General features: G+C 35.6%; 1 protein-coding gene across 1 annotated transcript; it reads left to right on the forward strand.

Annotated features, from left to right (window-relative positions):
* The first annotated feature begins 1,296 nt into the window (after positions 1-1,296).
* LOC129261904 (transient receptor potential cation channel subfamily M member 3-like) lies at positions 1,297-26,057 on the forward strand. The gene is made up of 19 exons (XM_064099300.1): positions 1,297-1,323; positions 1,790-1,961; positions 2,358-2,526; positions 3,490-3,613; positions 4,207-4,380; positions 4,971-5,105; positions 6,126-6,176; positions 6,908-7,039; positions 8,023-8,300; positions 9,547-9,775; positions 10,287-10,478; positions 12,588-12,749; positions 14,283-14,411; positions 15,550-15,798; positions 16,475-16,649; positions 18,301-18,427; positions 19,556-19,749; positions 20,239-20,371; positions 20,785-26,057. Exons 1-19 carry the CDS (start codon positions 1,297-1,299, stop codon positions 22,163-22,165), a joined length of 4,233 nt encoding a protein of 1,410 aa, XP_063955370.1. The 3' UTR covers positions 22,166-26,057.
* Positions 26,058-27,777: the final 1,720 nt, after the last annotated feature.

Here is a 27,777-nt window from a genome sequence, read left to right on the forward strand (position 1 = left end):
AAAGCTATCTTTGAGTTGTAATAACTGTTAACCTTGTTACATTCCTGCACAGCGAGTCGGCTTAATGATTACCCTATAAAAAAGAAAGAAAAAATCTGATCATCAGAAGCCTCGCTTAATTTAGAAAATTGTATATAGATGCCATACTCATATCAAGTTCAGTACTACTGTTGTAAAAGAAAACTGCTTCTTTTGAGCTGTGGTTCTGACTCTCGCCTTGTAATCAGACAATTAATTTTTTTACTTTCAAACTGGTTCATATGCTAATCATTCTTTCTTTGTAGAATGTTTATCCTTTAGTTCCCTAATATGCTTTCAGACTATTTACTATCCCTTACTCGTAGGAAGTATAGCCCCATCAATTTCCTAGGGTTAAGCTTAGCCCACTTCAGTTTCAGAGTACAGAGTAAATAGTAGGGTACTAACTGGCCCTGCTAAAAAAGCAGGGCTAAGAGCTCCAGTCCTGTGTGTAACTGGGCTAAAGAAAAGCAAGGCTAAGAATTAGTCAATCACAGGAGATGAAAGTTCATGTTTCAAATGCTCATATTTTTATCATGACCCATGCGATGTCCGATAAGCATATAGTGTGGGGTTAAGAAAGGTTAGTCCAGAGTAAAGGATTGTCCGGGGTAAAGAAACTAATCTAAAAAGTATTCATTTCGGCGTTGCATAAAGCTGTTCATAGGTTATACACAGCTTTACACATATCTGTTGACATGCTGAATGAGGGGTGAATTTGTATATTCTAAGCTTTGCACTCCGATGTTTATTAATACAGGAAGGAATCTACAAAAAATAGATTTCAACTGTAGCTGATGTGAGGGGGGGGGATTATAAGCACCCAACAGTGAGTAGGTCACCAGTCAAGCAGAAAGTTGTGCATAATTTAGAAGTAGTGGCCAATAACTATCATATGAAGCACAGAGAATGATCAATATCACCTATATCAGGTCAGCTCTCATTATTTTATGAAGGATGCTGAATGCTTGATTTAGTTTATCATTGAGCTGGCTTCGATCCTAGCTTGTAGAAGGTTCATACCTCACTAATATTTCCCCTACGGTGGCTGTACGGCGAGTCGAAAACAGCTGTTTTAACCCTTTTTGTACCAGCTACATATAGGTGGTTTGAGTAAAAACGTCGTAGGGGAAATGTGACTTGAGGTGTAAACGTTGAGAATTAAAAGGCAAGATTTATTAGGCTTGTGTCAGATGAGAGGTGGTACACGTACATTTATATGGCTCAGAAACGTGGAAGAGGAAGACAGTAAAAGAAAAGCCATGATACCAAAAATGTATGGTATTAAGAAGTGATAGAGCACAAGTGAGTTCATGGAAAGGTTGGGAGGCTGGGAGGAAACTGTTGTGGAAGTTGTAAAGAGAAGTGATGGATGGGCAACGTGTTTAGGAGAGAAGATAACGAACCTGTTAAATGAGCATGGGATCTGGAAATGGATAGCATTAGAGGAATGGGAAGACCAAAGATTACATGGAAATAATATTTGGTGAAGAAGGAAAGCAGCAAGGTTGGTCTCAATGGGGATGATGCTGAAGATAGAAAGAAGTGGAAGTACATGTAGGGAGTGTCATTGCGTGACAGTCAGTAACCTTTCGTAAGAGGGAAAATGCTGACCGAAATGATGATGATGATGATGGTACATGAACATGATCCCTTATGCTGTTCCCTGTCAAATTGCGCCACCACCTTTACACCTTTTTATCTGGTTGACAATGCTGCTGCTTTTTATCTTGTAAGATCTTTTTTATCAATGTTTCCTTATATTTTGCAGGCTGTCCGTCCATACCATTCTGTTGCCTGTCCCGTGAGTAAAGGTTTTAAGCTGAACAGCCACCACACTCATTTCCTTCTTGTAGACAATGGCACTGTTGACCAGTATGGATGTGAGATGCTAGTCAGACGCAAGTTTGAGAAGTACCTATCGATGCAGCATGTCAATGCCCGTAAGTATCCAACACAGTCTGTCCAATCCATAAATGAACTGTTCAGATTTAGGGGTCATGAGGTCCAAAGTCAAAGATCAAAGATGTCAGATACATTTGAAATACCGTGTTCTTACAATAACTGAACATTTTGGAGGATAATCTTCAATCAACGAACCATTTTAGGGTTCAACTTTAAACTTGGCCCATGTATGAGTATTGGAGGGATCATGATCTAAATAAATTGGGGTTTAAAAGGCCAGAGGGAATAGAATTCATTATCTGAAAATTGTAGATGTACAGTGTAAAATATATGCTCTGTCCAAAAATGGCAGAACAATTCCATACTAGAAGAGCCTATTAAATGTGTTGTTTATCAAGATGAACCGTCGAAGGATATTTGTTTGCTCTGTTTAGGACGTCAGGTACCAGTGGTTAGTGTTGTGGTTGAAGGAGGAGCTAATGTTGTACGTACAGTACTAGCCAACGTCAGTGGGGATCCACCAATACCTGTTGTGGTCTTTGATGGCACTGGAAGAGCTGCAGATATCATCGCATTCATGCACAAGTATACCAGTGAAAATGGGTAAGAGATTTCTAAATATATTCACAGTTATGTGCGTGCCATGCATGGGCATGCCTGCGCGGAAACAATTTACGTCACAATTATTTAGCCAGGATTACTTCATCACGGTCATGAAGTTTGGTAAAGCAGTTGTATGCATGTCATCATGAATATGCAATGATTGTGCCGGTGATGTCATTTCTTCATCTTAGAACTCACAATTACCATTATTTCTTTTTTTGCTCCATTGGGCAGTCCTTTTAACAAAGTGTGCATGGAAAGATAATTGGATTGGCCAATACAAGTTTACATATGATTGTTACATTATCTTGTCTTACGGTGTCTGATTTTGCTAGCTGCAAGTTTGAGCAAGGCATGTACAGGCCTGCAGTGTAGCCTCAGCCTCAGTGCTTACAAATCACCTGTCTCAACTCTTGATCTGCTCTTACGTACGCAGAGCAGAATCATTTCCCTCCCAAGCTCACACAAACTTGTAAAGTAATCCTCATTGATCTCTTCTTCTTCCTCTTTCATCACTGAGTCGATTGTGTTAGCAAAACTATAGGTGAAAACATGTAGAAAGGAGGGGGGGACCATTTGATGTTGATACTTAATTTACTTTAATCCAACGATGCGTGTAGGACTATACCTGTTCATCAATCAACTGTATGCTCCACACTATCAGTTTCAAGTAGTTGCAATATTTATTATTTAAAGATAAATTCACCTGACCTTTACAGTTAAAATTGTTATTATCATTACTTTTGAGGAAAAGATGTAAATATGATTGTTTCAAATGTTGGGAAATCACAGACAGTGTAAAGAAAATAAGATTGATTGATCTGATTGTGAACATATTTCATGGATAAAATAATGATATCATATCATGACTAAAGTAATTTAGTGTCATTTGCCTGTCGATAACATTTTGTAAAATTTTTATTTTTGTACCTTGATAAGGCATGATTCTCTCTTCTCTTTTAGGATGTTATCAGCTCCATTAAAAGAACAGATACTGGAGACAATCAAACACACATTTGATTTCAGCCACAGGCAGAGTGAGAAGCTCTACCATGAGCTTGAACAATGCATGAAAAAGAAAGAAATGGTGAGGTGCTTCTTATGTTGAGTATAGTCTTTCATTTAGTTAAGGTTGAGTTATGGTTAAGTTACGGTTAAGGTGAGGTTAAGTGAAGATAAAGTGTAGGTTAATTTTAAGTTAAGGTAAGGGAAAGAAAAAAAGCACAGTAGTCAGTCAGACTCTGTTATATTTTGTTGCATATCAAAGTGGCGTCTTTAACATAGCTGTGTTGTAATTTAATATGTACTAGGATTGCCTTGAATCAACCTCTTTCTGTATGAGGTGAGGAATGGATGGCTGTATGGGGAGAAGGGAGGCCATTACATGCCTGTGTAATAGTACTAATTAGTATTACATGTACAATGTTGTTTTTATACTGAAAATAATGTACACTGCATCAACTTAGAAAACATGTGAAATTGGGAATGGGTTTAAATAATTATCAGGGAAAAATCAGGGAATTTGGTTTTCTTGAAAAGCCGGGAACCCTGTAGAAATAGACTTGTTTGCATAGCTGTTATAGTTGTAATTTTGAGGTGTCTCTTTGATATTTCTTTGTGTGTTGTGATCAAAAGATGGACCTTGATTGCATTAGTTGTATTTTTATTTCATCTTTGCAGATAACTGTATTTTGCTTGAGTACGGAAGGAGTTGAAGACTTTGATCTTGCCATCTTGACAGCCCTGTTGAAAGCTCAGACTAAGTCTTACTCAGATCAGCTTAATATGGCCCTGTCTTGGAATAGGGTGGATATTGCCAAGAAACAGATCTTTGTCCATGGTAGAGACTGGCCAGTAAGTATACTCTAACTTGATGCAGGGTCAAACAAGTTATTCTCCATTGTAAGGCATTCTAGGGGAGCGTTTCTTCAACATTTCTTATTCAACAAGTTGACAGATCTGAAAACTTTCCTTTATTTCAATTGGCTGAGAAGAAATGTTACTATGTTAACTGTCAGAACTTGTGGGACAAAACATTCCACAAGTCCTTTCATGAAGCGCTCCCCAGGTAGTCATCTTGGAAATATTTCATGTCACCTCTTGTCAAGGTTTTTTTTTTAAAACTGACATCCATTGTAAACCACAGAGACTTTGCACTTGTTTGGGTTTTTTTCCATTAATATTCAGTTAAGGATTGCTTCATGAAATTTCCCCTTGGCCCTGGATATGCAATTTGTTTATGTAAATTACCCTTGAATTACATTATACCTTCATTGTAGATGGATTTTAATTAAATTCATTATAGTTCAGCGTATTCTTATGAAGTCATTCTTTAAATTCTTTTGGAAGCGATTTGATTTGATATCTGGCTAGATTTAATGTATGTTGAAACTGCTGAGATGCAATGTTGAGCAGTGATTATTTTTACTTTTGTGCTCTTATAGGAAGGAGTTCTTGACCAAGTAATGATGGATGCTCTGACAAATGACAAAGTAGAATTTGTCAAACTACTCAAAGACAATGGCGTCAATATGCACAAGTTCTTGACTGTAGCAAGATTAGAAGAACTGTACAATACGGTATTTACTCTATTCATTTGTTTTATAAATGTATACTAAATATTTTTGATACCTTATATGACTTGTCAAGTAGTGCCAAAAGCTATTCTCTCATATTCTGATAATATTTCTTGAGCAAAGCTGTATTGTAGATTTATGTAGAATTTAAAAAGGTAATTACATGTACATGTATGTCAATTGTTATAGCCCTATATCTTTATTATCCTCACTTTGAAAAAAAATGAAAATATAGTGTACATGAGAACTATTTCTTTCTAAAAAAAAAAACCAGAACATAATATATATGACTCTTGGCTTGGCTGTAGAAAAAAAGCAAAACAACCCATAGCATATTAAGTCTCATACATGTAGATCAACTTGCTACTTCTGTAGATAAGTAAAAACACACTGGGAATGTTCCTTGGTTCTTCTAAGGCACTCTAATTCATGAGATTCTACTGTACAAAGAAAAGGAGGAATGCACTGCAGCGGTTCCTAAGTTACCTCTCAAGTACATGTAGGTGCAATTTGTGAGCTTTAATAATTCTGACTCCTATTAGTTAATCTGTTACTTGCAGTTCCTCAAAGAAGCCTTCTTGGCCCATTGTTATTTATAACTTATTTTGATGGCATTAAACAATCACTCATATACCTTCTTGAATTAGTTTAAACATACATTTTAATGTTAGTTTAAACAATTTACATTTTAATGTTAGTTTCTCCTGTGATTTATTACTCTGATTGATTAATTGATATTAAAGCTAATTAATGTTGTTTTAATTCAAGAAGGGAATCTACATCACACAACCTAACCTTTCCACTTATTGTCTTTGTCACAATCATAGACATTGTTCTTGTATGATATGTTTTGCAGTGTTTGTTTGTTTGTAATATTTGTCAGTACATGTATTGCTATTATGTCTTTGTGTGGAATATGAATGAATAAATCATCTCCAATCAAATCAAACTTGAGATACCTAGTGGTGTATCTCCAGCACCAAATGTACACAGATTATATATATATATTTTTATACTTTTCAGAAACAAGGTCCAGGCAACACGCTCCCACATTTGGTCAAAGATGTTAGAAAGGTCAGTTATTGTACTTTTGTTGATTCTTTACCATGAAAAGGGCAAAGCTTTGGTGTGTACAAGACCCTGTTTTCATCTTCTTCCTTGAACTGGTTTCTCTTAAACCTTTTCATATAACCAAGTTCAAAGATTAAAGATCACTTCTACACTGTTCTCATCACCATCTCCTGAACCTGTTCTTTTAGCAACAAACCACTTTCCAGAAATGCTTCACGTGAATTACTTTTGTTTATGAGGGAATGCTCTCAGTGGAGTTGCATGTTTTCCATGAAATTTGAAACAGTAGCGAAGGCATAATTCAGCATACATGTTTGCATGTGCTGAGTAACGCACCCAACATTTTAATGACGTTTTCTCCATTGGATTTGCCCAACAGTTGTCCACAAATTACATTAAATTGTGATCTACCATGTCTGTTCATGCATGACTAAACACAATTCCAATGTATGATTAAATCAAAGGCACGTGTCCTGTTTTTGAAATTTGATAGTTTTGTTGATGTCACTTAGATTCTGTTGGTGTTGCATTCCAGAAACAAACAAATTTTGGAAATTTGCACAAATACATAATCATTAAATAAAATGGGGCCTAAATAATTCTTGTTGCAAATGTATATTTTATTTTTAGTATTATAATTTTTTGTTACATCAATTTTTCCTCAATGTTTTGTGGAAATGGAATGAAAGATTCATTAATTCACTGAAATGTGAAATTATATGTTCATATTACAGCATCATCACCAGCTATTGAAGTACTCGTTGTATGATATGGGTTTAGTCTTTGAGAATCTGATGGGCGGTACCTACCAATCAACGTACACAGATAGAAGATTCAAAGCTCTTCACCAGACTACTCTTAAAAAGGTAAACTTCATTGTGGACAGTGGTTTAGATTGCTGTTCCACCTGTAGGAATAAGAAAGAAATGAGTGTAAGCCTTCACAATCTTTTCATGAATTTAAGAGTAGAGCATGATTATTCAAATGCCCTTACATTTATATCATGATTCGTACTACATGTAATTTAGGGCTGGGTCAAACCGACTGGTCTACTGCTGCCTGACCGATGCAGCTGGTCACCAGTGCAATTTTTTCTAGACCTTGGGAAAGCTTTAAAAATATGCCTTAGAAACTCAGCTTCACTAAAGATTGAATATCAACTACTTTAAGACCCGTTGTTTCAAATCTGGATCCATACATGTTAAAACTTACACATGATAATATATTTGGAACCTTTAATCAACCAAGGACTATGGAAAAAGAGCAAGACCATGCAGGATTTCTCAAGATCTTGCTTAAATCTATTGGCCCTTAACATTGGCCTGTAACATTTAAATTATGCTGCGTGGGCGTTGATGTTTGTTCTGTCTGTTTGAAACTTTTTCTCTGGTGTCTTGAGAAAATCGTTTACAACTCTTCTCATCACATCTAGCCGATACTCAGTGATATCCAAATTCGATAGCAAAAATTTCCTTTCATGTACCTGGATGTGCTTTTAGGGGCACTTACACTGTGAACAGCTGGTCATCGTTTCTCAGTATTAGGAACACAAAAATGTTTATAAATCTTCTCAGTTTCCAAACTGTCTACCATTGAAATTGATCCATAATTGTGCAAACAATGTTTTTAAAATCGCTAAAGATAGAGAAAGAATGAAATCTGCACTTTTACAACCAGCTGAGCCCGCTAGCTGTGCCGTTGATCAGCTGCAGTGCTAATTGCTACCAGGAATGCATGTACAAACAAAATGACCCTGAATGTTGATATCAATAGTTAATATTGCAGAGTATTGGCTATATACGATATGGAGAATTTGATGATTTATGCTTTTGTTTTTTTGTTGATCTAGGGTCTGTCTTTCGCCTTACTAATGGAAAGAGAGGTCTCTGATGCCACTATCCCTCCAATTGATCGCTATCTCCAGACCTTCCCGTTCCCGTTCAATGAACTCTTCATCTGGGCGGTCCTTACCAAACGCCATGACATGGCCTTGTTTCTCTGGAGACAGGATGAGGAAGCTCTTGCCAAGGCACTGGTTGCTTCATCACTGTACCGTGCCATGGCCAAGTCAGCGGAAGTCATGAATCTGGAAGCTGAAAGCAGCGGGGAACTCAGGAGATATGCTCAGTAAGGGAAACATATTACCTGCTGGAACCTTGTATAAAGCCTATACAACCATACCATGACAAGAGGAAGCAACTCTGTGCAATGAGTTTCTTAGTAAATGAGGAAAATTTGTTATTTTGAAATGTATAGAGTTACTTGCTTTTGAAACATCTGTATTTCAGAAATTGGGGGCTATGTGACTCCAATTCCTTTACCATCTCGTAGGGCATACAGAAAATATCCTAAATCAAAAGTTCAGTGAATTTTGGAGGAAAAAAACGGCATTGCTTCCTTTTGTCCCTGAATGGAAGTATAGGAATAAACAGAATTAAGTAGTCAATGGACTAAGCTCTCTAAGATGTTCTGATGAAACTCTTTTCTCTGGCTTCAAACCAAATGTACACATACATGTCTCTTATGATTTAAAGGCAGAATGATGTAATAAAAAATCAGTTCCAGTTTAATTGAAGGTAGTTGTCTGAAAGCCTTCATAGTAACATTCTGCCTTTGGGCTTTTCTGTGCTTGCAAAGTGAAAGGATTAGGACTGTGAATAGAACATGGGATCTGGATGTTGATGGTTAGACCAAAGATTACATGGAAAGATATGGTGAAGAATGAAAGCAATACAATGGGTCTGAATGAGGATGATGCTTAAGACAAAAAAAAGTGGAGAAGAGGGTGTCATTGCATAACCCTTCTTAAGAGGGGAAAGTGCTGCCTGAAATAAATGATGGAAAATGAAGATTTTTAATTGGAAGATGCATGGCAAGATATTTTGATACATTCTGAATAAACATTCCTACTTTAATTTTACAATAGGTTTTCAAAGATAATTCTACATGGCAAGGATTTTTATGTGATTTTTAGGTGCACATCATGCTTGCTATTCTTTCAATGTCATAACAGAAAGCATACATGTATGTGGCCTCTTTGTCTCTGCGATCTGTCATAATTCTGAGGGGTTTGAACAGATATTTCACTACAAACTCAAATTACCTACTCATGTTATAAAACAAATCATGCACAGGTTTGAAGCCTTGATCTTTGTGGAGATGCATGCATCTCTGTATTGACAATATCATGCAAAAATCACTGGGCCCTAGTGCCTTGATTTTAATGCACACTCATGCCTGTTTGCATTATTTGTATTGTGATAGATAAATCTATGAACATTCAAGCTGAATAGTAAGGAGGGTTTCTTTTATACAGGAATGAATTAATCCATTATATCTTGTTGCTTACATATTTTTCTTTCTCATTTGGCAGGGAATTCAATGATCTAGCTATGGACTTGTTAGATCAGTGCTACAGAGAGGATGAGGTCTTGACCATGCAACTCTTGACCGTTCAACTGGACAATTGGAGCAAGCATACCTGTCTGAGTTTGGCTGCCATGGCCCAGCACAACATGTTCATGGCACATGCCTGCTGTCAGGTTTTACTCAATGATCTTTGGCACGGTGGTATGCAGGCACAAAAGTATATCAACATCAAGGTGAGCACGACAAATTTCAATTACTTCAGTTTGCAATTTTCCATTTCTCAGCTTTCTAGTGGTGTATTTCAATTCATCTCATTCTTCTTTCAACTTCCCCCTTTATTTTTCCCTCCCTTTTCTTGTGCTATTTTTTGTATAGAGAATCTTGAATTATAGTTGCATTCGGGACACCTACCTTAGGGCAACAGTTTTGGACTTCAATTTTGCCCCCACCCCCTGATCCACTTGCTACTCCCACGTTCCTTTTTACGTTCTCAGTAGACCCATTTTGCCCTCTTCAAGACTCGCGGTTATATCAGACTACTTAGGGAAATATATTCATCAAGGGCAATATGGCCAACATTCTAGAAAAATATAGTGTTTTTTGTTGTTTTTGTTTTACATTTTCTGGGGACAGAATAATTGGTATCGTTTTTTTGCAATTGATAGCGTCATATTGACCTTTTAGTTGTGGAACAATGTATCTGCATCAAGTCAGTCAATGTTTTTTTTATCTTCTAATAACCAGGTTATAACAAGTCTTCTGTTCCCTGTCTGCATCTTTGCTATTGGATTCAAGACCACCGAAGAGCTTCTCCTTATGCCTCAAACCTTGGAGGAACATATGCAGGATGTAGAGGATGCTGATAGACCTTCTATAACATCATCTACATCATTCACTAGGTTACATAACATCAAGGAAGAAGAGGAGATACCTATGGTAACACCACCCATCTTTCTATAACCCCCTTTAAGAATGAAAAAGGAGTGATGTTACCCTTATCTGACCAACTGTAAAATGTGAAAAAACGGGGACTCTATTTTTTATCATTTTTTGAAGTAGACAAAAGAAAAATACATTTTCTATGTTTTGGGGAGAAAATGTCAGATTTGGGTGAAGAATTGCTCAAATTAGGTTTCAATGGCTTAAAAAAAAGCACTTAAATATACAATTTGACTGCATAGATGAATGTCGATGTGCAGTGCATAATGTGTCAAGTGCTATATATCAAGTTTCATTTTTGTGGTTTTAAGAATAAATAAATAAATGAAAATTGACCAACAGAGCTAACTTTCTGATTTTAGCCGACATGACACTTTTAGCTCATCCGGCCAGATGAGCTTATGCCGTGGCGTGGCGTTTGTCGTCCGTCCTTCCACAATTTCAAAATGCTTCTTCTTCGCCATTTCAAGTCCGATTTCAATTCTTTTTGCTTTATATGATAGCACTAGGTGGGGGATTCAAAGCTTCTACACAGAATTTTGAAACTCATTAAATATGCTAATTTATGCGCATTTTTCAAAATTCACATAAAATGCTTCTTCTTTATTTGTTGACTGATTTTATTTTTTTGCTTCCATCTGGTAGAGCTTCATGAGGTTCACCAAACTTCTACACAGATTTTTGAAATTTTGACTAGAACAATTTTTATGCTAATTTATTGCGAAATTAATTTATGCATATTTTAAAAATTCACATAAAATGCTTCTTCTTTATTTGTTGACCGATTTTGATTTTTTTTCTTCCATCTGGTAGAGCTTCATGAGGTCCACCAAACTTCAACACAGAATTTTTTAATTTGGAGTAGAAAATTATTTATGCTAATTTATGCAAAATTCATAAATCACAGAAAATGCCTCTTCTTTATTTGTTGACTTAATTTCAAAATGCTTCTTCTTCGTCATTTTAAGTCTGATTTCAATTCTGTTTGCTTTATATGATAGAATTAGGTGGGGGATTCAAAACATCTACACAGAATTTTGAAACTCATTAATATGCTAATTTATGCGTATTTTTAAAAATTCACATAAAATGCTTCGTCTTCTTTAATTGTTGACCGATTTTGATTTTTTTTTCTTCCATCTGGTAGAACTTCATGAGGTTCACGAAACTTTTACACAGAATTTTGACATTTTCAGTAGAAAATTATTTATGCTAATTTATGCAAAATTTATTCATAAATCACAAAACATGTTTTTTTTTCTTCTTCATTTGTTGATCAATCTCAATTTTATTTGCTTTATATGATAGCTCGAGGTGGTGATACAAAATTTCAAAACTCACAAAAATACTTATTTATTTGTTGATTGATTTTGATTATTTTTGTTCCATCTGACTGAGAGCTACATGAGGTTCACCAAGGTTCTACACAGAGTTTTAGAAATTTTGACTAGAAAATTATTTATGCTTAATTTATATGAAATTTATTCATAGATCACAAAAAATGCTTTTATGTCATTTCTTCATCAATTTCAATTCTATATCCTCAATTTATGTCACCAATATAATTCACTACATTGTCAACTGGGCTGAAATTAAAATTGTGTTAAATTTCGTTGCGAGATGCCGGATGAGCTCCACATCATTGATGTGCTAGTTTAGGCTTTTCGCTTCTTGATTGCAATGCATCGTGGGAGAGAATGAAAGTACATTGGGGGAGCGAAGGTGATGATCAATACATGTGCAGTGACAGTGGAAATTATCTTACATTTTGCTCATTATTAATTGCTATAATATCATTTTAATAATCTTTTAATAAAGTGTAGAAATCCAAAGGTGAAATTGTTAATTCGATGATAAGAGTAGTGTTGAATTGATCAGAACAGTAGAAAAATGTGCCTTGTTTATCTTACTGTTCCAAATAGGACTCAGCCAAAATGGTATCAAGTCCAGGTCAAGACGTAAGTCATTTGGGCATTTAGCAAGTTAAGTCTCAAGTTAAAGCAAAGTAGCGACTCAAGTCACAACTGAGTCAACAACTCTGAAAATACCCCTTTTTTTAATTGAAAAAAGAGTCAACTTCAACAGAAATATCCTCTTTTTTTGTAGGAGAGGAAAGGTCTTCGTCAGCGGCTTACTATGACATCCAAAGAGATTGATCCCATAGAGGAACCGTGTGAGAGAAAAGCTACTCAGAAACGCCAGCTCAGTGGGGGAAAGAAGCTCTATGAATTCTTCAATGCTCCCATCACCAAGTTTTGGTCTTACACTGTGAGTTTGTTCCCTCCTCTCTTACTTATTCATATCTATAGATGAATAGTTCTAAGTTCTATTCTTATGCCTCAGCGTGACAGGAGTGTTTTCAGGTTGTCTGTCCTGATTTTGTTCTCATAACTAAGAATCATTTTAGGGATCAATTTGGCCGCGGCCATCCAAACAGTCGTATCGCAATACGACAGTGCGAAACCCATTTTAGAAAAAATCTACTTCAAAGTTTGCTATAATTTTGACTTTTTCTCCCAAGTCGTACAAGATTTGTATTGCTATGAAAATACATGGTAGGAAAGACCAAGACAAGTGCTTAACATTGATATATTTATTTTTCACACATAACCAAGAATTAGAGAAGATATCGCAAAAGAGCTACATGCTTGTAATTTCGGACTGAGCGGTTTAGATTTTCCCTGTACAAAAACGCCATAGGGGATACAACAAATCTAACCATGATTTCAATGCGCTCGATCAAGGGAAAATGTTGTATTCCTCTTTCATGTGCAAAATCAATACAATGCAGATACGGCGGTTTGGCTGACCGTGCATTTGCATATTAAGTGCACGCAGCTGTTGTTTGCTTTGCTACAGTAAATGTTTCCAATAGAATTTGCGCATTTTATCAAAAATTTGTATGGCATCGCCTCGAAAATCCCCTCATATCTCAAAAACTAAAATAAATTGCTGCCTAGAAATTTACTTATGTAAAGAGTAGGACTTTCATTTTCTGCAAAAGTTTCAAAATCAATTTTTTGACCAAAATGGGCTGATTTGATGGTTTGGATGAACACGGACAAATTTTAATCTTAGCCTTATATTGAGGGGAGGGCAATGACTTTAATTTTCATTAATTGAAGATGAATGTTTGAATGAAAAATTTGTCAAAATAAATATGATTAGAGTTATATGAAGTTCACTTATTGAGCAAAAAAAAAATCTAACTTGGCTCTTTTATGCGTATGTGAGCGCCAACGATCTGATTAGAGTTTGGGGTCACAAGGTCAAAGGTTACACACAGTGTTTGTCAAGAAAATGTGAAAAGTATTCTTGGTCTGGCGATGACAGAGGCATAAACTATTGTGTTTTTTTCTTTCAGTGGAATGTTTTCTTTTTTTAATTTCATACATCATTTTTTCTCTCTTTTGCATTGTGATCTTACTGATGTATTCCTTCAATATTTGAGAGGAAAATTGATAAACTGTAACAGCTTAGAAAACACATCTCTTCTACACCATGTATATTTACACTTTGGAATTTTGTTTTAACTTCAGTGTTTCTTGCTATGCTTGATGAAATCATGTTATACCCATATAATATATTCTGCTTTTGTATTATCACTATCCTTGCAGCAAATTTTATACTCCATTTTTATGTTTCGGTATGATTGTTATATTCAATAAAGGTGTAATTCTTTATGTCAGTCTTTATTTCTCTTTATTTCTTTTGAGTACATAGCGATGGACATGTACATTTATTTTTGTGCCATGCACTGTATAAGAATGCTTTGTTATTAATTTCCAATCTTGTATCCAGATATTCTACGTAGTATTCATGTTCATGTATAACTATGTATGCCTGTTTCGGATGGAAGCAATGCCGTCATTCTTTGAGTGGATCGTCATCCTCTACATAATCACAACCGGCATGGAGCATGTCAGAGAGGTATTATTCCAAGTCAAATGATTGCATGCATTTTAGTTATGATGATTCTGAGTGGTCATAAGAAAAGTATAACAACTGTTGTCCAAAAACCCTTGGCTATTCCTTGGGCATGTTAAAACTGTTACAGATGTACAGTCCTTTCAGTAGTCTTATTAATTTCCTCAATGTTGTGTATCATTTGTATATATATATAGCATGCTTTCATCAACTTCAGTCCATTGTTTAGCAAAACTGCGATGCATGCGTGTTTCTGCCAATGTTTGAGAGTTAACATTTTAAATGTTCTTCTCCTTGTGTTTATGTTTATCATATAAAATTCATACATTTTTTCTGATCTTCTGAAAATGATTAAAAAATAAAGTCAATCAAATAAACTGCTTCCATCAAAACTGAAGATTTAAATGTGATCAGCAGTGACTTGACTTAAGTTTGACTTTAGTAAAGTAGTATCTTATTTCCCTCTCTGCCATTAAAAGTTCATATTTGCATTAGTTATCTGAAAAAAATGTAATGTCATAATAGTCTCTGAGATGAAATTTAGATTGAGTGTTTTTGAAGAAGAAGAAAAAACTTGTTTAGGTCCTCACCCCCCCCCTGGGGATTAAGGTAAAGATTAAGGGTGTGTCTAGTAAGTCCTTGATTTCCAATTCATGTACATGAATGATGAAACCAATGATTATTTGATATATTTAAGTAGGCTGTGTGACTGAAATGCTCTACGGAACGATGTTTAGAATAATATTTGTGATTGGGTTAAGATTGATGCTATAAAGGTAAAATTTCTTTGTAATTTAACTTTCTTTTTTTTCATGATGATAAATGTGAATAAAAATTATATAAATAAGCAAAATCTGATTTAAATTGAACATATCTGATTCTTGAACATTCTCTTTAGAAAAGAAATTAAAAAAAATCAATTTTTCTGAATGGTATGTTTTTACCATCAATGTTGGGTTGCCATCACTGGGCCCTGAAACTTATTGCTATGGCAAGCCATGTACAAAAGCCATGTACAACAATTACAATCAGTTGTAAATACCAAGCATATCTATTTATGTAACACCCCCAGTTATATCACCTTTTCAAAAGCCAAAGGGCTAATTCTATCCTTCTATTCATAATTTTCATCTATTTTCAGCTCATGTTAGCTGAGCCCACCAAACTTGCACATAAGTTTCGTGTCTTCTACTCTGTCTTCTGGAATGTCCATGATGTAATCGCCATCGTAACCTTCATGACCGGTTTCATCCTTCGTATGGTGCCATCGACCCATCTATCTGGTAGAGTGGTCTACTGTGTGGTCATTGTTCTATGGTATTTGAGATTCCTGGAGATTCTGAGTGTTAGTAATTATCTAGGACCTCTCATTAATATGATTGGTAAAATGGTGAGTATCTGCTGTGCTATTGAATGTGGAAACAACAATTATCTCATTATATTTAGAATACAGAATAGGAGGGGTGGTGGTCATTAAACCTCATATACCGGTAATCACCTATCTTAAATTTTATGATTACAAAGCAATTGTATTAGAATTCAAAAAAGTGAATTTATGAACATCCTACTGTATATTATGGTGTTTTGTTATATATCTTGATGAATAAGAAAATAGAAAAATGGGGGAGGGTCATTGAACCTTGTAAAATCTCCTCTACTTACATTCAAATAGAAAGTTTATGAACATCCTAAAGTATGTTATGATCTTAAGTTCCTTTTCTTAATGAATAGAAATATTTCATTTAACCATATAAAATCCCCTTCCTTTGCAATTAAAAAATATCCAATTACTTTTCTTAATAAAACAAAAATCTTGTGAAAATTTACTGATCTAAATATGAAATGTTGAGATTTGATATGAGGTAAATAAAAAAAAATATTAGAAAGTTCTTTTAATATCTTTGATATATTTACAAGACTCTTAAAGTTCTTGATTCTTGTCGTACTTGTTCATTTTAAAGCTAATACATTCCAGTTGTGGTAACAATTTAAAAATGAGTCCGAAGATCTTTGAAAAAGGAGACAATAGTTGATATTTGATGTCTGGTTTTGTTGTTTTTATCTAGTTACGGGATATGTGCTACTTTCTAGTAGTATTGATAATCATTCTGGTGAGCTTTGGTGTGATTCGTCAGTCTATTCTAAACCCTGATGTTGAACCTAGTTGGTGGCCTGTAAGAGAAGTCCTTCATGAGCCATACTGGATGATTTATGGAGAAGTCTATGCTGGCAAGATTAATCGTACGTTCTTAATCCCAGCACACACTGCATGAATCGGATTTCTTGTCAAATCCCATTTTGCATTAAATGTGAAAGTTCCAAGAAGTATTATTTATATATATTTCATTCAAAGTTCAGAATAATGTTACTAACTCTAAAATCAGAATTCTGCTTTGCCGCAATCCTTGTGGTCAGAGTAGAGTTGGAGTAAAATAGGCTTCAAGTCGCAGTCAATGATGACATCATTAAGATTTGGAATTTAGTTTGCGTTTATTTGTATTGGGAGGCTCGAAATAGACTGGAACTTTGATTTCAGTATTCATACCACCATTTGGAACTTTGATGGTTGAAGATTCCTTTGGTTGGAATGTTCGTATCAAATGCTATTACAATTTTGTGGGAAATTGGATCATGTGGTTTCCGCCAGGCTTTACAAGTGATGAAAATAGTCATCATAATCAAATAATTATCCTTGGTTAAAAGCATAGGCTAATATTGATTTGATTTTTAAAAGTCTGAGCTGCAAGGTCGTATTTATCACCCATAGGTATATGTTTTTTTTTTAAACAAGCCCTGAAAAAATTGCACCTGAAAATCATTCAGTGCTTCAGAAAAGTGAAAAAAATATATATAGTTACCGGAAAAAACATTCATGGGTTACATTATTTCTCCCCAGGATATTAATTCAATGGTGATTTTTCCATCAAAGTTATCTTGAAAATGTCGGAACGAATATGATTTTCTTTTCTTCAGTGTTTATATCCAAATGAAAAATGTTAAATATGACACACATGAAAGTTAAGGATTTTTTTTAAATTCTAAATATTATTGAAGAGTAATCTGGGATAAATATTGCCTACTTGTAAATTTGAGCTGGAAAAGGAAATGTTAGATTATGCATGAGGAAAAGCAATCATTGAGCTCATTTCATACAGCTCATTTTTCAGTTCTGTTAGCTGTTCGAGAGAACCAGGGCCCCGTCTTACAAAGAGTTCAGTTGATTCGATCAAATGCAACTATGGACGGCCAGCAACATCAACATCTATTATGCATGCTTGTTCAAAATATTTTCTAGCTATGATGTATATTCATGCATTCATTGTTTTCTTGAAAATTCACTGCGCTTCTCTTTGCATACACAGGACATTGTGCAAATTTTTTGTAGGAAAAAATTATGACACTGATGGATTTCCATAGAGTTACGATTGATCGGATCAATCGGAACTCTTTGTAAGACGAGGCCCAGAAGTACTTGCAGTGGCCCGTATTCTGTAGTATAGTTTCACTTAAACCATGGTCTAACTCTCTGCTGAAATTATAGAAAGCCAAAAATGTCAAATGTTTGTATGCATTGTATGTTACCTTTGTTTACTTGTTAGTGTTTACTTGCTATTCATGATAAAGAAAACTATTTCAGTTATTATTCCCTGGAAGTTATGAGTGATTTTTAGTGTCAAATGACTTGCTAGATTGAACTTGCATTGTTTCACATTTGTGTCACTATTAGCTATCCATAGTTAAACCATGATTTTAAACCCGAGTTTGAATTAAACCCAAGTGCAGAATATAGGCCAGTGGGTGCATTGATAATAGGGAGTGCGAGTTGATTTGAACATTGAATCAACCTTGGGTTCAAATTGTACTACATTCCCGTTTCTCGTTTTCTTTTTAGCTCCGTGTGGAGATGGACCAGACATGGAGCCTTGTCTTACGGGTCATTGGGTCGTTCCCGTGGCGATGTCCATTTATTGTTTAGTAGCCAACATTCTGATTGTCAATATGCTCATTGCTCTCTTCAAGTAAGTACTCTGATCTTGACAGCAGTTTCAGAATTGATAACAAAGAACACAGTGGACAAGAATACAAGGGTTACATGTACCCTCTGTATTTTGAGAATTCAACATACAAATTAATATCTATATCTAAATCTAAAATTTTATTCTGCCTCACCTCCTCCCCCCTTTACTTACAAATCTGTCATAATTTGCACTCCTACTTCAGAATCCTGGATCCAGCACTGGAATATAATGATATGATTAATTAATTTCAAACATCTATTCTGATTGGCTGACAATAGCAATGTAGAACAATAGACACATGTAACAGTGATCCTGATTGGCCAATGCTAATTATGATATACTGCAAACCTCCAGTAAGACACAGCTTAAGATTCAAAGAACAAATTTAACACTTAGAGATCCAGCTTTTACTCAATATTGAGCTACATTTGTGTAGAATGCTTTTTATATTGAGGATCTGATAAGCAGAATCGTTTCAAGATAGTGTATGAGTAAAACCCTTTTAATTTACTTTTTTATATAATTATTTGTGCATCCACATACAAGCACTAATTCACACATCATACATGATTTATTTCCTTATTCCTAAACTCCATCCTCCCTTTGCCTTTCAGAATAGTCGTAATAGGGTCATGTTTCATGAAAATTATGACTATAGTAACATTGTCATCCAACAGTAAATTACCATGGTAACAATGCTTAACAGCCAATCAAATTCAAGGATTCCATTACAGAAGTGGGCGTGTCGTGGTCTAGTGGTGCTGACTCTTGCCTTTCAAACAAAGGGTCGTGGGTTTGAATCCTAGCCATGGCATGTTTTCCTTCAGCAAGAAATTTATCCACTGTGCTGCACTCGACCCAGGTGAGGTGAATGGGTACCCGGCATGATTAATTCCTTGAATGCACGAACGCTGAAAGGCAGCTCGAGCTAATCCGGGGTAATAATAATAATAACAATGCGCCTTGGAATAGATTGTTTCTAGATAGATGGCGCTATACAAATGCATATTATCATTATAGATACCACTAAAAGGCAAAGTTACATGTACCATAATAACCTCTTATGTAACAAGCTCTATATCAATAGAGCATCAGGAATAATGGTTTTTTTGTTCTATTATTAACCAGCACCACCTTTCAGCGGATAATGCCAATCGCTAATCAACTGTGGAAGTTCCAACGGTACCATGTGACCATGAAATATGAGCAGAAGCCCATCCTCGTACCTCCCTTCACAATTATATACTATCTGTATTCCCTCTTCAAGTTTGTCGTTTGCCAGTGTCGAAAATGTGAGAAACGACAAAAGGACATCAGACTCAGTAAGTGCCTATTCTTGTTTTTTTCCATTAGCTATAGGTTTATTTGCCTTTACATATGCTGGGGGGGTTCACAAAGATTTGAATGTGATTTCAAAAGTCATGCTTGAATGCCGATGTGCATATGATATTGAATGCACAGTCTCATTGATTAGTGTGGAGTCGCTGTGTGTCCTCATCTGTGTTAAACTACCCCCATGAATGGTTTAACGATTCCATTTGTGTTATTTATTTCATTAAAATGTGAAATGGAAGTGCATTTAGAGTAAGTGATGATTACACATACTGTTCTTTCCTTGTTGGCATGATCATAACAAGTACATGCAGAGTAATCATCTGAAGGGAAACCCTTATCATTATCAGGGATGTAGTCGAGGCCGATAGTTCTCTGAGTCATAGGGCCAAGACCTTTGCCGGCAATATGGAGCCTCAAGGCCAGCCTCGAATGCTTCCTTGGTTATCATCGTTTTATTTGAATATTTTCCTTTCCAGAACTGTTCTTGGACAGAGAGGCTATGGATTCCGTTCGTGACTTTGAGGAAGCATGTTTAGAACTCTATCTCAAGGACAAAGAAATTCAAAGACAGGTCTCAAGTGAAGAGAGACTGCGAGAAGTTGCTGAAAGGTATATAGTTTTATACTTTACTCTCACAATTCACAAATCTTGATGGAGGCACTGACATCAAATTGATAATGACTTTGCTATTGACGTCTTGTATGTATGTCTTGAAAATAGTTGTGATGATATCAAAAAGAGGAATATTATCAACTAACCAAACAAATGGTTTCTCATATACTCCATGTTTATGTTCATTGGCGGATCCAGGACTTTGAAATGATGGGTGGGCAGATGACAATTTTCTTAGATTATGCTATCATAGTCAATGGGCAGTTATGAAAATATAGAAGGGGATGTGTGCTCCTTAGTCCCCTGACTGGATCCGCCACTCTTTGTTGCATATATTGTCATGTATGTTTTCTTGTTGTCATCAGTCAGCTTATTGATATAACAAAAAAATTCTTTCTTTGATGATTCAGGACTGAGGATCACTCTTATCAACTTGAAGAGATCGTAGAGAAGGAGAATATTTCCAAGCTTGGTATGAGATCATTTGAACGTAGACTGATGAGGGTAGAAGAGGCTTCCTTCCAAACAGCCAGGAACATCATGGACATCCGTCAACTTCTTATGAATAGCTTGCTGCCAGCAGAAAGCAACGAGAACCTTCTTGGTGTTCGTGAGTCGCGACTGAAGAGTGCTAGCGATAGTGCCCTGAATCATGATGCTTGCCCAAGTGACAAGAGTACAAAGATTCAACGATGGAAAGCAAAGAGCGGTGGCTCGTATCCGCCCATGCAAAAACCAAAGGTACATGATAGGGGAAAGCCAGGTGTTGGGAGTCTTTCACGCAAAGAAGGTGAGCTATTGAGGGAGAATCCGGAATTCAGTGTAGAGAGGGTAAGTCCTCGAACTGGACGCAGGAAACTGGTATCCAGTAAGAACTTTGATGATGGATCTCTTGAACTGAAATCAGGTGGAGCATCATCCAAAGACAGTAGTCATGACTCAGAGAGAGCAATGCGTATTGACTCTCATAGTGCTGAAAGCAGTGGAGAGAGTGACCTTCGTCCTTTGACCCCTGATAAAGAAGATGGCCTAAAGGCGCTTGGCAGTCCCACAAAAGTTCCTACGGTCATCCTTGAACAAGGTAGGAGTGATATCAAGCGAAATCACAGCCACAAAGTCCTAAGATTAAGTACGTTTGAACGTTACCTGTCCATGGTAGCTCCTCAACAAGACATTGAAAATCCTCGTCCAGGTCCGGTTAGGAGGCAAGTTGGTGCCGAATCTGGTGTGGCCAAAGACCATGACAGACATCTTGGGATGAGACATATAGACTCTGAGAGTAATATGTCTGTGTACAGTAACACTAGCGTCCAGACACCCAAACTGGGAACCATGCAGCGTCCCATGCCGTATGTTTCTGCCCCAGTCTACTCCACAATTACTGATCATATTGATCTCAGCTCGGTGAACGCCAACCGCCTCCATGATCTCGGAGCTTCCACATCCAGCACTGGATACATCTCCATGAATGATAACATAGATAATGAAATGCCTGCATCGCCATCTCCGTTTGTTCGTCCCGGTATGGGCTTGGACTTCACTCCCTTCACAAGTCTGAGCATACGATCCGACACACTAGTCTCACCTACCAGACCTGACCACCTGAAGAAAGTGGAGCAGGGATGTTACGATATCATGGATGACAGTGAGTCCGATCAAGACCAGACTAGGCTTAGAACCGATATTGAAGATGAAGAGGAAAGTGGGATAGAATTCGCTGTTCGGAAATCTTCAGAGTCTCAGACAAGCCAGGAGAGCAGAGAAGAGGGAACGAGGGAGACCACTTTCTAAAGACTGTTTACCAAAGGAATGGTATTCTCTATATATATACACCAATTGATGGTGCATTGATAAATGTAAAGATTATTTATTTTCATAGTTTGAAACTCATTGTCAGGTAAAATGAAAGATTTTGCAGTCTGTATAAAATACATCTTGTGTGAAAGATGTTATCTGAAATCTTGTGTAAGTGATGAAAATTATCATATGAATTATAATAATAATAATATTAGTATTGATAATAATAATTAAGTGCAAATGGGGGCATTTCCCTTCTTTTGGGGACCCCTTTTTCTTTTTTTTTTGTTATGCCTGTCTGGAAGTTTTTTTAAGATGGGAAAGTGCCTCCAATAATGATGATTGTTCACCTTTTTTTTGCTCAGAAAGTGTTTGCCCCCCCTGTAAATCCTGGATCTGCCTCTGATAGTGGTAGTTATAATAGTAACAATAATAATAACAGTGATAATAACAATACTTATAATGGTATCTACATTAATAATGATAACAGTTTATAATTAATTGAAAATTTGTGAAAAATGGTCACTATACCTGTGTAATATTTTTAGGTAAAATAATAGTCTTAAAAAAGTACACTCCGGAATAAACAAAAATGAGCATTACCAATGATTAATCATAACTTAAAATGTAATAGACAAATGACTTATTGTTGTAAAGCTTAGGGTCTCTTCTTTCATCTGGTACAACTTAGATGATTAGTCATGTGTGCATGAGTGAACAAAAGCAAAGGATACCAAGAAGTCACTTCCAAACGGTTCTATCTTAATGTCTAAAATTATAGTATTTGCTCTTTTATTTGATAGCCCAACCCAAGAAAATAACCAAGAACTAAGAACTTTCTCTTTCTTTTTCTTAAATAATGCTTGCATTTCATAATGCAAATATGTTTTCACGGATTCCCTACCATAGCTATCACACAGTTAACAAAAGACTCAATGCACGGCTGATCATCAACAAAATGGAGTGTTGAGTAAGTCTGAGTTAATTGATAATTTTTCGCTGAAATCCTCCTGATCAGTGAGGATGACCAAAGGATACAAGGGCTCAAATTATGCATTCAAAGGCCGTTTTTATTTTTATTTTGAAGGGCACTAATAAAGGAACGAGAATGCAGCATTCATTTTAGGGGGTATTCAAGGCCATTACAAAAGGGCATCAATAGAAAAATGTACTTCTCAAAAGGGACACATGCTCTGGATTACGACTGGGCACCAAAGCCTCGGGGCATCTTATGTTGACCTTGAGTCTACAAATATTTTGAAGAGCATCAAGGTCATTTCTGGGGTCATCAGAGGTCATGACCTAGGATGGCCTTGGGTTAATTCAAGCCCTGGATACAGTCTTGTGAGGGTTCAAAGAAGTACATGTCAAAGAGAAGGGAAAAGAGTGACCAATCTCTTCCTATTGTTCACATCAAGGCCCTGTCACGTAAAGCCTAGCGATTGATTATTGGGGCTGCTTTTTTATGATTGAACATACACAATATTCAATGCAATCAGTCATAGAATCAGCAGAATGATCAATTGCTGAGCTTTATTCCATGGGTCCCAGATGATTCAACATATCAAACACTACACAGAGCTAACTGGTACTCTCCTACCCTCTTATCCACCGTGCCCCAGGGGGTCGTTTCATAAAGCTTTTTGAAAGTTAAGAGTGACTTTAAGAATGACTGGTGATCCTTATGCGCTTAACCATCGCCAATGAATATACCATTTACCACAAGAAAAGATCACCAGTCGTTCTTAAAGTCGCTCTTAACTTACAAACAGCTTTATGAAACTCCCACCATGAACCACTGATTTTTTTCGTTTATGGCTCACTAATTTGTTATACCAATCTATAATCTCTGACATATCGTTGGATAGTCTTTGGCAGGTGGCTGTTTCGTAGAGCTTTACAAGTTACCAGTGATCCTTTCTTGTTTTGGTAAGTGAAACATGCCAGATATTCATTGCTACTGATATAGTTCCTAAGGAAGGGTCACCAGTCGTTCGTAGGGTCGTTCGTAACATACAAACAACTTTATGAAACACCTGCCAGGACTGTTCTGTTAAATCAGTTGAGCAGACAACACATCCTAGATCCCTAGACCTGATTTAAAACAGCCCCACAAATCCCATCTTCATCATGGTGGAAAGATGAATGGAGAATTAAGAGAGGAAAGACAGGAGAAATAACATATAAACCAACAGATAAAATCTAGACTATTTGACTGAAATCCATATCAAGAAGATCAACTGCTACTCAGTTTAAGAATTGTAATTCTTACCAAAGTGTGTGACTAGTATAGTGTGTTTCAAATTGCATTGCTCATATCTATTGTTATTTATATATTTTGAAATCTCTATTTTTCACTTCTATGTGATTAAAGAACGTGTTTATACACTCTCAAGAAATCTGCATGTACATTGCAAGTGAGAGAGATTTATTAGGTTTGTATCTCCAGTCAGAAGGGGTTTATATCAAAAAGTTGGAATGTCTTGGTATTTTGTAATAGATTCATAATCATTTGTGATTAAAACTATTGATAAATTAAAAGACAAATTATTAAAGATATGGGATGCACTTGGTTATCTATTAACTTTACTTATTTGAATGGAACACTACATATTATTTTTGTTATGCATATTTTCAATGAAATTAAGATGTGCAGTACTGTAATGCAATGTTTTATTTCATAAGAAATAGGGGCATATTAGTGCAATGGATATAGGTACAGTTATATGTTTGAAATATGTATATATTATCTGTAACTAGTTTTATGTTCAATTGAGATATATATGCTGGGAAAATTCAAAGGTCATGCATGGTTCAAAGAACAGTTTTATGAGGAATATGGCTGATATACAAAATAGAGATCCAGTGTTCTTACACATTATTTCATTTATATTATATTTTATTAAATGAAGAATATTTGATTTTTTTGTAGATTTGACAGTAAGGAAGCTCTTATGCAATAGGTTACAACGATGTCAATATTCTCACAGCAGTCAGTCATAGGTTTTACTTTCATTTTGAAGCAAAATTTGAATATTTCATTAATCATTCATGAAAATAATACAAGTAATTGTAATGTATTGCCTAATTTTATCAGAAGTAAAGCACTACACAACAGTTCATATTTGTTTGTTGAGAAAGTCAGAAAGTGTCTGTGATTGAAAATGGCATATTAACCCATTGGTCCATATTCTCAAAAGAGGTTTCAGTTGTACCAGTACAAAACCATGGACTATGCAGATTTCTTGTATTATTGTGCATCATTCCAGAATAAAATGAGCGCCCTTTAGCGCCCTATAGCGCCCCTTGCCAAAAGCGCACATTTATAACTGGACTTTTCTTAGTATTCATGATGAAAGAGGAATAATTTTGCACCATCTGTATAGTCCATGGTTTTTGTACCATGGAAAATTGAAACCTCTTTTTAGAATTTGGGCATTAGAGGTACAGTGGAGACACTTGCAGTTTCTCATCCTGAATGTTCACACATGGAATATGAATAGAAAGAGCAAAATGTACTGGAAAAAAAATGATACCATTTGTCACAGGAAAAATGACAAAGCCAGCTAGAAATTACTTCTCGGCTCGAAGAGAGCGTTTATTCTTTTCTCTTCATATTCATGGCCTGTGCAAAGGCTCCAAACATAAAAGAAAAAACAAGCATCGGCTAACATATAAAACCCACATGTAATTCTCGATGACACCATTCCTACTACAGCATTACATGCTTTCCCTGAATAAAAGCTATCATTACACACTCTTAATTGAAAATTTGATTAAAACAACAAAATCACTGTTACATAATGCAAATTGGTAATTTTTCTGAAAATTTGTTCTTTATCATTGATTTTCACTCATGTTATATATATATTTTATTATTTGGAAAAATGAATGGAAAATTAATGGTTGCCAATTTGAAGAAAAATTGTTAATTTTGATCCTATAAAGCTGTTTACCTTTACATTTATATGTCAATATGAGAGAGTTATCAGTAGTACCCTGTCAAGACAATGGAAAATGAAATGCATTTGATTGATATGATCTCAGTTGATCTTAAACATAATAGGGGAGATCGGGGTTAGTTGAAACGCAGGATAAGTTGAAGCATTAATAATACAACACTGTTGTATTATTAATAGCAATAAATTGAGGGCAGTATTGCATAAATTGATTTTACAGGCGTTAAAGAAAATTACAATGTTACAACTTACCCCGCGTTCCAACTAACCCCGATTTCCCCTAGAATTTGCAAGGTATTCAAAATACAATTATGGAGTTATTCCTTATTGAATTGGGGCATCCTTATTACAATAAATATACGGTAATTAGCCTGAGTTACTAATATAGGGGAAGTACATGCTGTTTCATGTTATTTTTTGAGTGTAGAATTGTCTCTCACTTTCAATGTTACTATCATTGGACATTGTTATTATTCTTCAAGTTTACGGTACAATATAATTCAAGATGCAGGGCATATCTTTAATCCCATTTTTTCCACAGAGGGGGATCACAGAATTTTATGGGCTGTATCTTTCATTCTAAGTGCTCCTTTATTTTGCAACCAGCTATATTGCTGTAAATGCATAAATTATCAGTCTACCATACATGTATGTAGAATTTTTTTTTTTTATAGATATCCTTGAAAATTATATGTAGCAACTCTTGGATGACTCAAAGATAGATGGCCCCAAAGCATTCTTTCAGGGAAAATTATGGGCAACTTTGGTCATCATGAGGGCAAAATCCCCTGTCGCCCTCAAGTATTTCTTACATGAATACTGGTTCCTAAGCATCATACTTGATGAGCTAATCAGACACATTTAATATTCAGTTGCATGCACAATTCATTTCACAAATTATTGTTAGCGGTTAACAGTTGAAGAGAATACAAGTATTGATAGTCATGTAACAGACTTGACCTTGTGTGATGAATGTTAAATGTGTCTTAAAAACTCAGCAAGAACTGTTTGAATGCTATTTTGCAATAAATGAAATGAAAATCTTTGTTGGTGTTGTTAAACTATTATTAAATTATAGCTTTGTTTAAGCTTACCTTTGTAGAAACGTTTGAGTAGATATTACTTCAACAAAGAAATATATTGTCCTCTTTCTTGTCATAAGCTCTGTAATAAGAAATCTCTAAGTTTTTGTGAAGATATCTGGTGCTATTTAATTCTGTAAACCTTTGTGCTGCGACATTTGAATCTCTATGACACTAATACAGGAATTACATGTCTACTGTAATACATGTAACTGTAAGGAATGCATGTTTATATCCTATCATATGATCAGGTTTATTTTATTCTGGAGAAAGGATACTTTTTATCCCCTTCATAATACATGTACACATGTAGATCATACACTTGTGAAGTTACAAATGTACTTTCATGTGCGCATGATATCTGCCAAGCAAGAATTCATGCAATAACGTATGTTGTTTGTTGTATCATTTTACGCAACATCAGCTAGCACATTCCATATGGGCATGAGACTGGTATTTTTTAAATGTCAATAAAATGAAGATATTCATGTACAAAAATATCAAATTAAACAATTGTGTTTGAAATTTTTCTTTTGGAGATAGAATCCCAGACACAACTTAGGAG

This window comes from Lytechinus pictus, chromosome 5 (assembly GCF_037042905.1).
Source record: "Lytechinus pictus isolate F3 Inbred chromosome 5, Lp3.0, whole genome shotgun sequence".
Lineage (NCBI taxonomy): Eukaryota > Metazoa > Echinodermata > Echinoidea > Temnopleuroida > Toxopneustidae > Lytechinus > Lytechinus pictus.

Excerpts from the sequence above, each read along its gene's own strand:
- LOC129261904 (XM_064099300.1), top strand. The coding sequence starts at position 1,297 with ATGGTATTAAGAAGTGATAGAGCACAA. Across the intron at positions 3,614-4,206 it reads GCATGAAAAAGAAAGAAATG|ATAACTGTATTTTGCTTGAG; the intron begins GTGAGGTGCTTC and ends TCATCTTTGCAG. Across the intron at positions 18,428-19,555 it reads ATGCTCATTGCTCTCTTCAA|CACCACCTTTCAGCGGATAA; the intron begins GTAAGTACTCTG and ends ATTATTAACCAG.